We start from the raw sequence: 13769 nt of genomic DNA on the forward strand, positions 1-13769 counted from the left end.
GTGCAGCTGGGATCTGCAGACATACGCACATGGCCAGTTTACATGAAAACGCCTCGATATGGAAGAGATTAAGGCCAAGAATGCCACAAGTACCAAACAGGACAGCTGCAAACGTAATTGTCTAGCGCTTCCAAATACTCTACGCCCCAGCATACTCTTTCCGTACGTCGTCGGATGCGATGGAACCCCGCAGATAGGCATCGGACCTAGTCCAGACCCCAGCCACGCTGCTTCATCTAAAGCCAGCGGCAACAACCCCACCCCCCCGGCCAATGAACCTGCCAAGGGTATAGTCGCGACGCTTGACACACACCACCCATCCTCTCGGCCTCTATATACACCGCGAGGGTGGGATGAGAATGGCCCACACGTCATCGATAATCGGCTACGCATGTGCCAGTGAACAATGGGGCCATTGTCTTCTCTGTATATAGTCAGCCTCACCTCCTCCCACCTAATACCCAATTCACCACAGTAGTGCTTGCCTTTTCTCATTAGACGGGCACATCACTTTCACCCCTCGGGACTTGATTGGGCTCTTCTTTTCTTTTTCACCCACACACGTCTAGACCCATCTTCTCCAACCAGACTGTAGACCGACGCGAACACAAGAAGAGACAGATATGGCAGACGACAAGAAAGAGCAGGCAGAGCAGGCGGCCGCCGACAATGGCATGTAAGTATTTCTCCTGTCATGTTCTTCACATGGTGGGTTTGATCGACAGAAACGGGAAACATGAGGTACGAATGGAAATACAGCAAACATGTACTGACACGCCAACGCAGTGTCAACCCCTCGGGAGCAATGGTAATGGCTGTAGCTCCCATGTACATTGCCTTCGTTCCAGTCACGTACGTACCACACATGCAATGTCGCTCACATGCAACCTCCAAATTCTAAAAACCAGCAAAAGTACCTACCTCACCGCCCCAGAGAGTATATGCCAATCCCTCGTCCACGCCATCATCAAGCTCCTTCCAGGAATCAACGTAAGCCCCCTCATTCCAAACCCCGCATACAGAACCAACACAGGCTAAACCAACCCAAAAAGACTACGGGCATAACCTCAGGTCGGGCCATCCCCGCTCTTTCTGCTCTCTACCTCTTCTGGACTTTTGGTGCATCGGGTGCCCTCTCCGCCGCAGGCCAAGCCATGGGTCGCCGCGAGGGCCTCGACAACGATCACCCGAGAAAGCACGTGCACCAGCTTGAGGGTCTGCCGCTTAGACTACGCAGCGCGCATTACGCTCTTATGGAGAACTTTCCCGGTAGGTTTTTCTCTCCCCTAACCCCCGTCTCTTGATTTCCAAATCCCTGGTGGATTTGATTACCGAATCAATCTTCAGTTGCTGATGCACGTGGGATTGTAGCATTCGCTCTCGCTGCAGCTCTAGCGCAGATTATGGCGCCCAACGATGCTCAGATTGTCAACCTGCTTGGCTTCCATGTCATGGCGAAGCTCATGGTGCACTATCCGGCGTATGTGGGTAATGTGGCCATGCCGAGGACGTTTGCCCATGTTAGTGCTACTGCGGCATTGGTGAATGTTTGTTGGAGGCTGGCGGGAGCGAGCTGAGCTTTTTTTTTTCCCTTTCTTCCCGTCTTCTTCATAGAATGGCAAAGATGGATGACTGTTCGCGAGAAGAAAGAGGGAGATGTTGTAATCTGGAGCCTCGGATAGGGCAAAGTGTCGAAAGAGGGAAGTGAGGTTTACAAAGAAAGGAAGACTGGCGCTCACAATATACTCTGGTAAGGACGCTGACCCAGATAGAATATGAAAGAAATGGAAGCAATTCAACGGTAAATCATCTAACATCGTTGTCTCATGCAAAACTACTAAAAAAAATGCCAACTTAAATCCCGATAACCCACATCAAAGGGCAAAAAAGAAAGAAGAGAAAACGCCCCAAACACCTTGCTCATGAATCCCCACACATCTACTCCCTAAACACATTCTCCAACCTCTCCAGCAACAAATCCGCATGCTGCTTCTGGAAAATAAGCATGGGCCGTAACCTGACGGCCTTCTCCCCTGACCCCCCGATATTCACCCCTTGGCCCTTGGCCTTCTTCAACACCTCATCCCTCCTACCACTATCAAACGCAATAAAAGTGCCCTGACCCTTTCCGCGCAGATTCTGAATCTCACTCGGATACCTCTCCGCCAGCCTCTCCAATCCACTGAAAAGATAGTCACCGGTGGCGGCGGTACTGTTGACCAAATCCAACCGCCGAATCTCCTGGATGATAGCGCGGAACAAGATGGCGCGCGCGGGATCACCCATCCACGTGTTAAACTGACGATACGGTTTATTGGGCCTCAACTCATCGTTGCCGAAATAATAACCCGCCGTCTGCGCTTTCTTGGAAAAGGTAACAATGTCCGGTGGGGAAGCGAGGCCCCAGTGCTCGTGGGCCCAGAATTTGCCTGTTGCGCCGACGCCGGTTTGGACTTCGTCGACGATGAGGAGGACGTTGTGTTTTTTGGTGATTTCGCGAAGTCCCTGGAAGAAGAAGGGGGTAGCGTGGTTGTCGCCGCCTTCGGATTGGACGGGTTCGACGACGGCGGCGACGGGCTTGTTGTGGTAGTTTTGGAGGAGTTCTTCTGTTTCGTCGAGACAGCGCTGCTCTTCGCGTCGGTTTTCGGCTTCGTGTTCGGAGAGTGGGTACTTGAGTTGGGGGAAGGGGGCTTGGGGCCAGTCAAAGGCTGGGATGTCGAGTTTGTGGATGGGCTTTGAGCGGGTGGTGGAGAGACTGCCGAAGAGGCGGCCGTGGAATCCGGTTTTGAAGCTGAGGATAGACATGTCGGGCGCACCGGGGGATTTGTTGTTCATCGAGGAGGCGATGTCTTCGGCGGAGAAGTCGACGTCGGCGCCGCCACGTTGCTGTTGACGCTTCCACATGAAGGCGGCTTTGTAGGCGAGCTCATTGGCGTCGGAACCGGCTTGGGCGGTGAAGACTTGGTTGAGGCCTTTGGGTGCTACGGAGAGGATGCCGCTTTCGAGAATGTCGGCCCAGTCGTGTTGAGGGAAGTTTCCGAGTGCGGGTCGGTTGATGATGGCTGAGGCCATTTCTGGGGAGGTGGCTGCGAGAAGAAGAGACGGGTTGTTGTAGCCAACGGGGATAGAGGCAATCTGGGCGTATACATCGAGAAGCACGTTGCCATCGAGGTCGGCGATACTGCCAAAAGTCAGTTTACCCATCCTCCAAGTTCAGTCATAGAGCAACATACTAGTTGCCGTAGCTTCGTGAATAGTCGGCCATCATGTTCAAGCTTCGGATATCAAACACCTTGCCAAGTTTCTCAATAGCCTTTTGGCTGTTGGGCCCAGGAATCTGTGTCTTTACAGTTGGCTGCTTGGGCTCGTCGGGAAAGAACGACTGCTCTCCGCTGTCTGTAGCGACCGCGGCGGCTGCGGTAGCATATCGTCTATTGAGCGCCGTTGGTACCCTTGAGGCTGCGTAAGGATTCACGCGAGGAAGAATCGCCCGCGAGCGACCGGTGGTACGAAGAAGAGAAACCATTGTGTATGCAACTGTCGGCGTATGCAGCGTGCAAACGTGTTTTCAAAGAAAATGTCGGGGATGCACAATGGAGGTGCGGGGAGACGCGACGCCGATCAATAGGTGTCGGCGGGGCGTCTTGCAATGGCACAATCCAGACCAAGAGAGTCTCTGAATACTGTCTAACTCTTGAAAAAAGAAATTGCTAGAATCAGGCCCAAAAACATTCCTCCCGAAGAGCGCCACCGCCTTTTATACCAACAATGTCTCGGTGCCACTGATAGAGAGCTACTTGGGCAACCGGCTCTAACCCGTTGCTATCCCCGCATAAGCTCGACCAAGTGAGCCTCTAAGTTCTAGTGTACATTTGAACCCTCGACTAAACCCCTTCGAGATGATAAATTTGGCAGTCCGATCCGACACACGCCGCAGACGCCTCGTACGCCACGGCAGTGTGTCACGGAGAAGTGACTGGCGCGGGGTAGTTAGTTTGTTGTCAGCGAACCACGTGTGTCGGTTCTGCATGTCTTTATTCCTTGGACATCCGCCCTATGTGTCAAGATGTCGCAATGAAGAGTCTAGGTATGCATCTGACATGCAGCGGCATGACACGACAGTCTAGAAGGGGCTGGGTCAGAAGGAAGAGTAAATACTTATAGGCTGCGATGTACCAAGGGTCATCACACCAAATGTCGGTTCATGGTGGGGTAATAGGGTGGTTATTAGGGTAGCCATGACACAAAGAAATATACCACTGGGCATTTTATTACATTACGAAGTCACTATCGATTACTGACTTCCCGAAGAATTGTAACATCATCTCTACATACTTGGGGCAATCGAAATGGATAATTAAAAGGTTTCCATATACCCAACCTATTGGCGCACCTCGTTTGACCCATAGGTACCAGTAACACTAGTGGTAGTTTTCAGCCCATCCCAGATTCCACGAGCGCAAAGAAGAGTAGTACCATGAAATTAGCAAGTTTTTGACGACTTTTGTCGTAGATAAACTCCATATCCCCTTCCACCTTCCATGCAGTCGATAGCCGGTCCAAAGCACAGCAAACACACAGAGCCTCCTCTGCGAGTTCTTCCAACCACCCAACGCCTTTTGATATGCTTATGCAACCGAAACCTTCTCGGCCCAGTGTGTTTTGATCTCGAACTGATTACAAAAAGATAAAAAGCGCAAGTAACACAGAAATCGAAAAAAAAAGAGGACTGCCCGGAGTGGGCTACTGGGTGTGCTTACCGTTACTGCCATTTATAAGTGGCTGCTTCTGATCAACGAAGCCGTTGGTGGGAGGTGTTGCGAGCTGCATCGGACTACCATAGTCACCAAGTTGAAGAGTGGTCTTTACCCCGTTGGGCAGGCTATCAGCAGTGTCTGGGAACGAGTTTGTGGGGGTTTCATCCATGGGTGTGAGGTTGGACTCTGCGTCTTCGGTTGACTCAAGTGGTGGCGGAGGCGGTGGAGGCACGGGCTGTGGTGTTTCAGAGCTTGTCCGTGTTCTCTTTGGCGAACCAAATCGACCTTCCTCTTCTCTCTTGCGCTTCAATTCGGATGCAGAGTCGGAAAGAGAGGCCTCGTCAATTGTTGCTGCCAGGCTATCAGAAGTGCCACGGATGGCGTCACTCTGTGGCGTCTTGATCCTCTGCCGTTCTTCCTTCTTCTTGACGGCCTTTTCCATAAACTCTTTGACATATTTCCGCACTGTCTTCTCGTGATTTGAGCTAATCTTAGCCGTAGGATCCTTGACACGCCCAGATTTGTAGTCGCCGCGAACGAGCTTCTTTGCCACCTACCGGTACGGTTAGCAAGTCGATATAGACACCAAAGAGAGCACCTTACCTCTTTGCTGAGCCGTTTGATTTCCTCCTTTTCGAATTTCTTCCGGTAAGATGAGGTTACGGCCATGACGTGGGGCGAGAGCTATAAATGTCAGTTACACACTGAGTATCTGCTCAATGTACTCACAGTCGCCTCGTATATTTTTTCCTGCTTCTCTATCGGCAGGCTGCGCCACTTTTCATCGCGTAGCGCCGGTTCTCTGAGTTCGTCAGGGACTGGTTGCCGAGTGGAGGACGCAGAATTCCCAGTAGGGGTTTCTGTCGAGGTGATGCGCGATATGATGTCTTGTAGCATCTGTGTGTCGCTCTTGGCTTTGTTCTGCTGGGGTGGTGCATTCACAGCCTGGGTCGGGCGCTGCCATTGGGTGACGCCTGAGGAGTTGTAAAAGTATGTCGATCCATTCTCTGCAGTAGCTTGAAACCAACCCGGGGGGAGACTGTTTGGCGGTCGGGGCCGGTTAGCTGGTCGGGCAACAGGAAAGAAATTGGCTGGACCGCGGGGTGCATTCAAGGCGCGAGGGCCTGAAGGGATGTTCGTAGCAGATGGGCCTTTCGGCGCGACTGCAGACGGTGACTTGGATCTAGACCTTGACCGCTCCCTACCTCGCTCCCGCCGCTCGAAGTGATTTTCGGTTCGGACAGGGGTGGCGGCATTTGGATCCCTCTTTATGCGAGGTATCCTGTACGCAACCTCCAGCTTACTCCATGCACTAAGGAGTTCAGTAGCTAGAGTCTCGACACGCTCATCGCCGTAGCCGTTCAGTTCAGCGACCGCTTCTTCAATACCAGATTCCTGAATCTTGTTTCGAGTGATACGCGGTAGTCTTTGGAGGATGTCGAGAACTTGCAGTACTACATTAGCGTCTTCCTTCCATATCTTCAACGTTTTCTTTAGTGTCTGATAGCCATGAAACTGCACAATGCGATGGCCAACCCTCTCACTGCAATTCTGCATGCGGCTGAGCAGTTTGACAGCAATCCACTTTTCGGTGCACTGGCGCAGAGCAGGCACAATTTTCTTGACTCCATCCTCGTCAAGTTCCTTTGGCTGCAGATCATTGACGTATTCCTCGTCATCCTCGCTGGCCTTCTTTCTGCGGGGTTTCTTGGCAACAACCGCTGTGTCCCAGGCAGCACCATCATCAATGCCAAGAGCCTGAATCATATCAGTGGACAACTTTGTCGCGTTATCAGACTGCGTCTTTCCGCCAATGAAACCACTGCAGTTGGGTTCACCGCAGTAACAAGGTTGCGGGTCCGCACCATATCGGTCCACATTGTAGTTGAAGACGAGTTCTTCACCGGCTTTGACCTGTCGCTCGACGAAGATGCCCATGCGTAGCTTGTCCCCGACAACCCATTTGTCGACGAAGCAGTTGGGATTACATGAGTGATTGCAGAACCGGCCAAGGTTGCCCTTCTTGGTAGCGTCTACAAACTCGCCCTTGGTCAAAGACATGAAGTAGAAATGCTTGATTCCCTCCTCATCGTACTGGCCCATGCGCCGACGAAAGGTGCGCTCGTCAATAACTTCGCCAATGTACTCGAAGACAAATTCGCCAGGTGCCATGTCTTTGTTGGCACGCAGTCCAAACCCTTTTTTCTCCGTCTTGATGACAGCGACATTGGCATACTGTTTGCGCTGGAAGCGTTGGTTCTGACACCGCCTTCCGCAGCCGCAATCCCCCACACACTCCATTTTTGTGGCGCGGTTGATGCAGTCCGAGTCTTCGCCACAGGCATGATTTTTCCTGGTCGCAGGGTCATATTCCTCTTGGCAATCGCATTCGAGCGCCGGGTCTGTTGTGCCGATAGTCTTGTTCGCGTAGGTGCATTCGGTGAGTACTGTGAAGGTTTCTTTGGCGGCTTCGGTCGAGTCTGGGAGGTCGAGGTACAGGGGAGGTGGCCGTGCGACGACTTTCTGGGCTGCAGTACGCGACAGCTTGGGTACTTTGCCGGGTTCCATCTTCAACGTGATGTCTCCGCCGAGGGTTTCTTCGTGGGCGCTGCCGGGCGAGGGTGCTTCAGACTCTTGCTTGATCATAGGCGACCGGGATTTGGATCGCGACTTGAGCCTTGGTGGAACGGCGAGGGGCGTGGGTGCGCGGTCGAGTGAATCTGCGTCCTCCACCTTTACCTGGCTTGAGCCGTGGCCCTCACCTGCCTCGTCCGAGGCTGCGCCTTCCAGCTTCATCTCGCGTAGCTCAGGCTCTAATTGAGCGTGGTCCTTTTCCGAATCGTGGCTCGACATGTTGGCGACCGTCGTGGGGGTGGTGGAGGATGCTGGGGGCGGCAGGTAGAGGATCGCGAGGTTCTTGACAAAAGGGACGCTAACGTTGGATGCCTCTGATCACGCATACAGAAACAACTACTCATTCACCTCATGGTCCGAGCGACGCGCACGTAATAGACAATATCAAAACTCCTCCTTGTGAAGCTGAGCAAAAAGCGGGTTACTGGGACGAGACGCGGTCGTTTGGGGCACCTGGACCAACGGCTGGGGGGGGGGCAAATCTTTACTTCACCCCTGTACAAAGGGCGGAATGCGATGGCTTGACTTGTGTTATATGGGCACAAAGGGTGCTGGAGACGCAGAGCAACAAGGCTTGGTAAGAGTAACAATATATATTTCTTGAGGGTGCGGATGGTAGCAAGGCGCGCGAGTTCGGGGCGTCGGCGCACGCAGGTATGGTCGTGGATTCGAGCGCGCTCGGCTCACCGACACGGTTGGCAAATGTCTTGTGTTTTCCTCACATGCGGACTCGCACTGGTTGTATAAGCGAGCATGAACTGGTGGGCCCGGGTGGAAGACGATGTGTTGGAGCGGCGCCGTACGCGACGTGGGGGGTTTTTGCTGATGGTACTTTGGAGATGGCGAACAAAAAACTAGGCTTGTCCCACCTCGCCCAGTCTCAGCCTTGCCCTTACGGCGGATGCAGGGCTCCTGAGCCGGCAACGGCTACTTGGGCGCACGCAAACCATGTCACCACCGACACAAGGAAATAGATGTGGAAAGAAGAAACGGCGCAAAGAATTCAGCAAGCATTAGGCACTCTGCTCACGCAGATGGAGACCGAGTCTGTTGACACGATAAAATGGCAGCTTCTTGGCAATTCGAGGAGACTGTAAAAGGGTCGTCAGAACGTGGCAACGTTGGGCAAGGAGAAGCCATGGAGCGGCTCTGTTGCAGACGCTAGGGAAATGGCCACTTACACCGGCCCCGTTGGTGGTCTAAGTAGATGGTCTATGGACGTTCGGTCAGGTGCTACGTACGAAAGCATGGCCGAGCACCACAAAGGTCTCGACGTTGTACGAGAAGTGGCTAGTGAGGGTGCTCGGCCATGGAAAATGTACTCCGGCCATGGCTGAGGGCTTGCATGTCAGTGTCGGTGCCATTGGTGCTGAGGCATGCAGGCAAGTGTCATTCAGGCCCACGGGGAGCTATTTGCGGGTCTGGGGACGACTCATGTACATGTCGAATACATTGGATGGGGTTGCCCTAGCGCGCCTCAGAATAGCCTCGGCGCCCACAAGACCGTCGGGCATCATAAAAGATGCCGAATGATGTCTCCGAAGGCTGAGAAAGTGGTGTGAAGCCGTGGGGAACCTGCTTTGTGTGAAAAGAAAGCAGCCCGGACCACGGCTAGCGCAAACCCAATACAGCTGAGCTGTGCATAGTAGGCCAAAAGAAAAAGAAAAGAAAAAGCCTTTTTATTTTGCTTCCACGATGAACTGGAGTCCATGCTTGGGCTGCAATCAGCGATCAGCGGCTCATGACGTCTCGAGAAAAGGGCAGCGTGCTGGGCTGGGCTGGGAGGGGAGAGAGTGAGTAGTTTTGGCCTGACCCCATGTGCACCTAGCGTCGTGTATGTCGTAGGCAGGTGTACCTACTACCACATATCTGTATGCGGACGTATATAAGTAGGTTACATTCGGATATCTGTACAAAGGTACCAAAGTAGTAAGTATATTGTCGTCGTCGTCGCCATCCATCCGATCGCTCGACCTGTGCATGGCATGGCATGGCATGCCATGACATGGGTACTATCATGCGCCAGAGAGCAGCATCGGGCGCGAGTGCCTACGTATTCGGGCGGTAGATAGAGTGCAAGGTGGAGAGTTCATTACGGAGCTTTGAGGCTTGGCAGACGGCCGTAATTGGCTTACTTAAGCGAGAAGCAGCCTGTATCTCTCCGCAAGCACACTAGCGCAAACTCTGACCCAACGGCTACCTACTCCTAAATCCCCCATCACCCATGATGCCGGCACGACAGCCATCCATGCCGCCTGCACCAGGTCGCCTGCCCCCCCCTTGACGCGGCCTGGGTCTTCTGAGACGTGAGGCCCGCACTCCATGGAAAAGGACTCCTCCACCTACCTCCATATGGCTGGCTGACTGGCTGACTGTCATGATCATTGGAGGCCATGCCGAGTCGCGGCCCGCTCCCGATGGTCAAGTAAAAAAGTGGCTTCGCGCGGAATACGATGCAAGAGATGCAGCAGATAGTAGGAGCTACGGTCTAAGTAGGCGTCGATGCATCAGCCTTGCCTTGACGGCCGCCCGCCAGCCACAAAGAAAGAGCAGCCAACAAAAAAAAGTCGAGCTGCGCAGCCGCGACGTTTGTGCTTTCTCGGTGCCCATCTCGCTAGTACCGGTCCTTGGAGGATATTACAGATCGCACCGTTGGAGACAGGGATTACAGCGCCGTCTTCCGTTGCCCCCCATTAGGCGCGACGCTCTCTGGATGATCCGCGCTGAACCGCGCTTGACAGATTGCACGCACACTGCGAACCACTGTTGCTGCCTCGCGACACACTGGCACATGGTCGCCATTGCTTTGACCGCTATCTCGTAAAACGCGGTACATCTATACCGTACTGACCAGCCTTCGTAATTCAACACAGGCAGAAGTAAGCATGGGGAAACGAGGCAGCCAGGGACGTGTGGTGCAAGGGAAGAAAGGCCCTTTGGTCTCAGCCTAAACCCTCCACGGCTGGTGAGACACGGCTCAGCCCAGATGACTAGCGATTGGCTCATCGGTTTGCGCAATCGTTTCTGAACATCCACTGAGGGCTTTCGAGATGGGTTAAAGCGCCGCCAGATCTCTGTTACATACCTAGGCTTTGTTATCGATTTGCGACGAGCACTGATTTAGACGGTCCCCGTGCGGGAAGCCTTGGGAGCTACAGTCTGCAAGTGGGGACTAGCCGCTTTCCCATTCGTTTTCGACAAAATCCGCTAATGTATAACATACCGGGTGGCTCTTCCCAGTAATCTCTGACAAGCAAAGCAGTCTCCTAATTATCTCGACCCAGCCTCATGCTGTGGTCCCTTTGACGCGCTCTTGTTGCCTGCTGGCATGAAACCGACAAACAGAGCCCGCCGCAGGTTTCTTTGATTTTAGTGCTCTTCTTCTACCGCTCGTTACTCTTTCGTTTCAGCACTCTCGTTTGTTCTGTTGGTAGACGCAGCTATACAACCGCGCGCGAGGGCGCGTTGCTCTTCGCGCCGGTCCACTTACTTTACGGCTCTTGTGATCGATGCTCGATTTGTCTGGTTGCATACATACATACAGCGAGATTTTGCCGTAGCTGCTTTTTAGTCTTCCACCCTCGCCTATTTCGATTGTCTCGAGGATCACGACATGGAGCCCTCACGCGAGCCACCATGGGCAGAGCACGAAAAGGTACGTACCCCTCCAAAACATGGCATGTGGCACTCGTCCCCATTGTGATCCATCACTGACCGGGCCTGTCCTTTACAGGTATACTTACTAGCTGAAGTGCTAAAAGCTGCTCAAGTACCCTCTCATGTTCTCTTTGCATTCATACGCGATTCCAACATCCAGCCGCGATGGAACGACATGGCGTTGCCTCCTGGTATGCTGAAACTTTCTCTCTTCTTCTGTTACCGCATCCCAGCTATTCGTTCAAATTGTCAATCCCATACCAAATCACCTGCATAGTGCTCTAATACTGATGCGACACTTGTACTTTAGGACGGTCTGTCCGCTCTAGCCAAATGGCATTCGATACTCTTGCAGCAACCTACTCTGTGCCGGGACAAGACTACCGGCGTCCTCACTTACCAGCCCCAATGATGTACCCAGGTCCCGAAGTCCCTAAGAAGCGACCACATCAGCCGGAGACATCCACCCCGGTTGGGCGACTACTACAACCTCGCCCGCCTCATTCCTACCCGGGAGAATATATACCCGCCGGTCCTGCCTATCCCTCAGCTGTACATCCGCAGGGCGAACCGACGCATAAGAAAAAGCGCGGAAGACCGACAAAGGCCGAGGCGCAACAAAGAGCACAGGAAGCTGCAGCGAGGGGTGAAGTATATCCCCCTCCAAGAAGGGGGCGGCAGTCTCTCACGGGGCCACCGGAACAATCGCCACTAGGCCCAGATCCACGACCGCTCGACCGTACCACTCCTCCAACAACGTCTTCTTCTCAAGCACCTCCTGTCCAGACGCCACAGCAACAAACTGGAGTCGAACAAGGGTCAGAATCATCATCGGAAAAGAGAAAACGTGCAAGACCGCAGCCGCTAGAGCTGGAGAAACTCCACACACCCACCGGCATGGGATCCCCCCTCACATATGGATCGGGCGATCTTGGTCGCAATCAAGCATATTCAGCATTCACGCCAAACTCTGCGCCTTTGCCTTCGTCAACAGAAACAAGGGACAGAGATGTCCGCATGGAAGGAGTCGAAGAGACTCAAGCACGAACTACAACACCTCACTCGTTTAAAGACACGGTCGGCATATAACAGCATTTCCTTCGTCACAAAAGCACCATACGGCGGTATTCTTGTTTTGAAACTGTTCCGTCAACGATTTTACTTATGCACTTACGATGACCTTTATGGCCATGACACCATGGAGGTATACTCTGTCAATTCCGCGCATGCATCAACTATCATGTTTATGCGGTTACTGCTGCTTTGGGGCTGTTTGTTCCCCAAGCACACCATCATTGTCTTCTCCTTCAAGTTCATTTCCTTGTCCAGATTCGTTGGTTGTTTTCTTGATTGACTGCACGTCGACGCTCATGAAGGTTGGGGGCACAAGTTGACTCCCATACCTAGGTAATGTTTTACATCCGCCGTCTTAACGAGTCCAGAGTCCGCATTTCCCCTTTCCGGCAATCGGGCGCTTTCCTTGGTCAATTTCTTTATCACTACGTGTACGATAGATGGTTTCTCAATAAGTCCTGCATCACGGCCTCTGTACCTAAAAAGCACCCATTAGCAACAGCATCAACAGTAGAACCGGCCGTGGCCAATCAGCATATAAGTTGCCCATTGTTTGGAGAAAACGTGTCCCGTACCATGTGGTACTTCGCCTCTGTCCGTGAACCTAGTCGTGTCTCGACCATTCAGCCAGCGATGATGAGCCTTTCACGACGTCGAGTGCCTGCAGGCTGACCAGGAAAGCAGCATAGGAAGTGGCTGGGAAGACGAATCGGGTGGGGTATGGCGGCATCAACACCGGCGCGCAACACAAGCAACGGGGTCTCGTTTCACCTAGGAATATCTTACAAGCTCTGGTACCACTATCGCCCACTTTTCTGCTCGATACGCATGACCGTACGTACAGGGGTGTTTATGCTACTTTGCGCAAGGAGATTTGGCGAACTGCATCTAAGCGCCCTCTAGAATGTCATCCCAACACGGCAATCGATTACACCTACGAGTCTTGACCTCGATGAGCCTTGTCCGCCAGAAAAAGGAGGTGGTTGGGGATGGAGTAGGGGCAAAGAGCAGCAAGTATTGGCTGAGCGACTGGCGAGCGAATGACTAGTTGCATGTTACGGCCACGAATTTAGGCCTGCCGACAACTTTCTGCAGCGAAAAGGGAGTGTACATGACGCCAATGCATGCACGCATCGACCAAGTCCCAACGCTGGAAACCAAAACAGACACATGCCATCCAACCAACTTAGCCTGTACAAACCACGATTGCGGTTGCGGACGCGCAAACCCGAGTCGATCGTGAGACTAAAAGGTTGTTCCCTCACAAGCTGTGTTGGGTTCCCTTGTTCGCAAAAGCGGCCTAAATTGATACATGACAGAGAAATAAGCACTGTGTCCTTATCGTCATTATTATTTTATTTTATTTTTGACTTTCTGGATCCCCGCTCGAGAACCATTACCTCATCATCTATCCCTAGAAAAGCAAATAGTCCGCTCTCGCGATCGGCAACGGGACAATTCTATTTTAGAACAGAAAAAAAAGAAGGACCATTAATTACCCGCACTGCGTATGCCAGCGCTCCGGGGGCCCACCTAGGGAAAATAAAAACTCTGTTTATTATTTTGTTTCTCATATCTCGGGATGGAATGATGCCCGTGGTATGGATCGGCCCGTCATGAGAAATGGCCGGCTTTGAACTACGAGCC

General features: G+C 52.8%; 4 protein-coding genes across 4 annotated transcripts; 2 read left to right on the forward strand and 2 right to left on the reverse strand.

Moving 5' to 3' along the window:
- Nucleotides 1–623: 623 nt before the first annotated feature.
- Nucleotides 624–1577, forward strand: COCMIDRAFT_38857 (uncharacterized protein; the record flags this gene model as incomplete). The annotated part of the gene is made up of 5 exons (XM_007692110.1): nt 624–676; nt 787–852; nt 915–990; nt 1053–1269; nt 1372–1577. The coding sequence occupies 5 exons, from the start codon at nt 624–626 to the stop codon at nt 1575–1577; spliced, it is 618 nt and encodes a 205-aa protein (XP_007690300.1).
- Nucleotides 1578–1938: 361 nt separating this feature from the next.
- On the reverse strand, nt 1939–3526 carry COCMIDRAFT_101536 (uncharacterized protein; the record flags this gene model as incomplete). Its single annotated transcript, XM_007692121.1, has 2 exons — nt 1939–3181; nt 3234–3526. The coding sequence occupies 2 exons, from the start codon at nt 3524–3526 to the stop codon at nt 1939–1941; spliced, it is 1536 nt and encodes a 511-aa protein (XP_007690311.1).
- A 1217-nt stretch (nt 3527–4743) lies between these two features.
- COCMIDRAFT_7357 (uncharacterized protein) lies at nt 4744–7610 on the reverse strand (the record flags this gene model as incomplete). The annotated part of the gene is made up of 3 exons (XM_007692097.1): nt 4744–5310; nt 5361–5441; nt 5487–7610. 3 exons carry the CDS (start codon nt 7608–7610, stop codon nt 4744–4746), a joined length of 2772 nt encoding a protein of 923 aa, XP_007690287.1.
- A 3394-nt stretch (nt 7611–11004) lies between these two features.
- On the forward strand, nt 11005–12137 carry COCMIDRAFT_101565 (uncharacterized protein; the record flags this gene model as incomplete). The annotated part of the gene is made up of 3 exons (XM_007692122.1): nt 11005–11046; nt 11125–11239; nt 11359–12137. The coding sequence occupies 3 exons, from the start codon at nt 11005–11007 to the stop codon at nt 12135–12137; spliced, it is 936 nt and encodes a 311-aa protein (XP_007690312.1).
- Nucleotides 12138–13769: the final 1632 nt, after the last annotated feature.

This window comes from Bipolaris oryzae (assembly GCF_000523455.1).
Source record: "Bipolaris oryzae ATCC 44560 unplaced genomic scaffold scaffold_119, whole genome shotgun sequence".
NCBI lineage: Eukaryota > Fungi > Ascomycota > Dothideomycetes > Pleosporales > Pleosporaceae > Bipolaris > Bipolaris oryzae.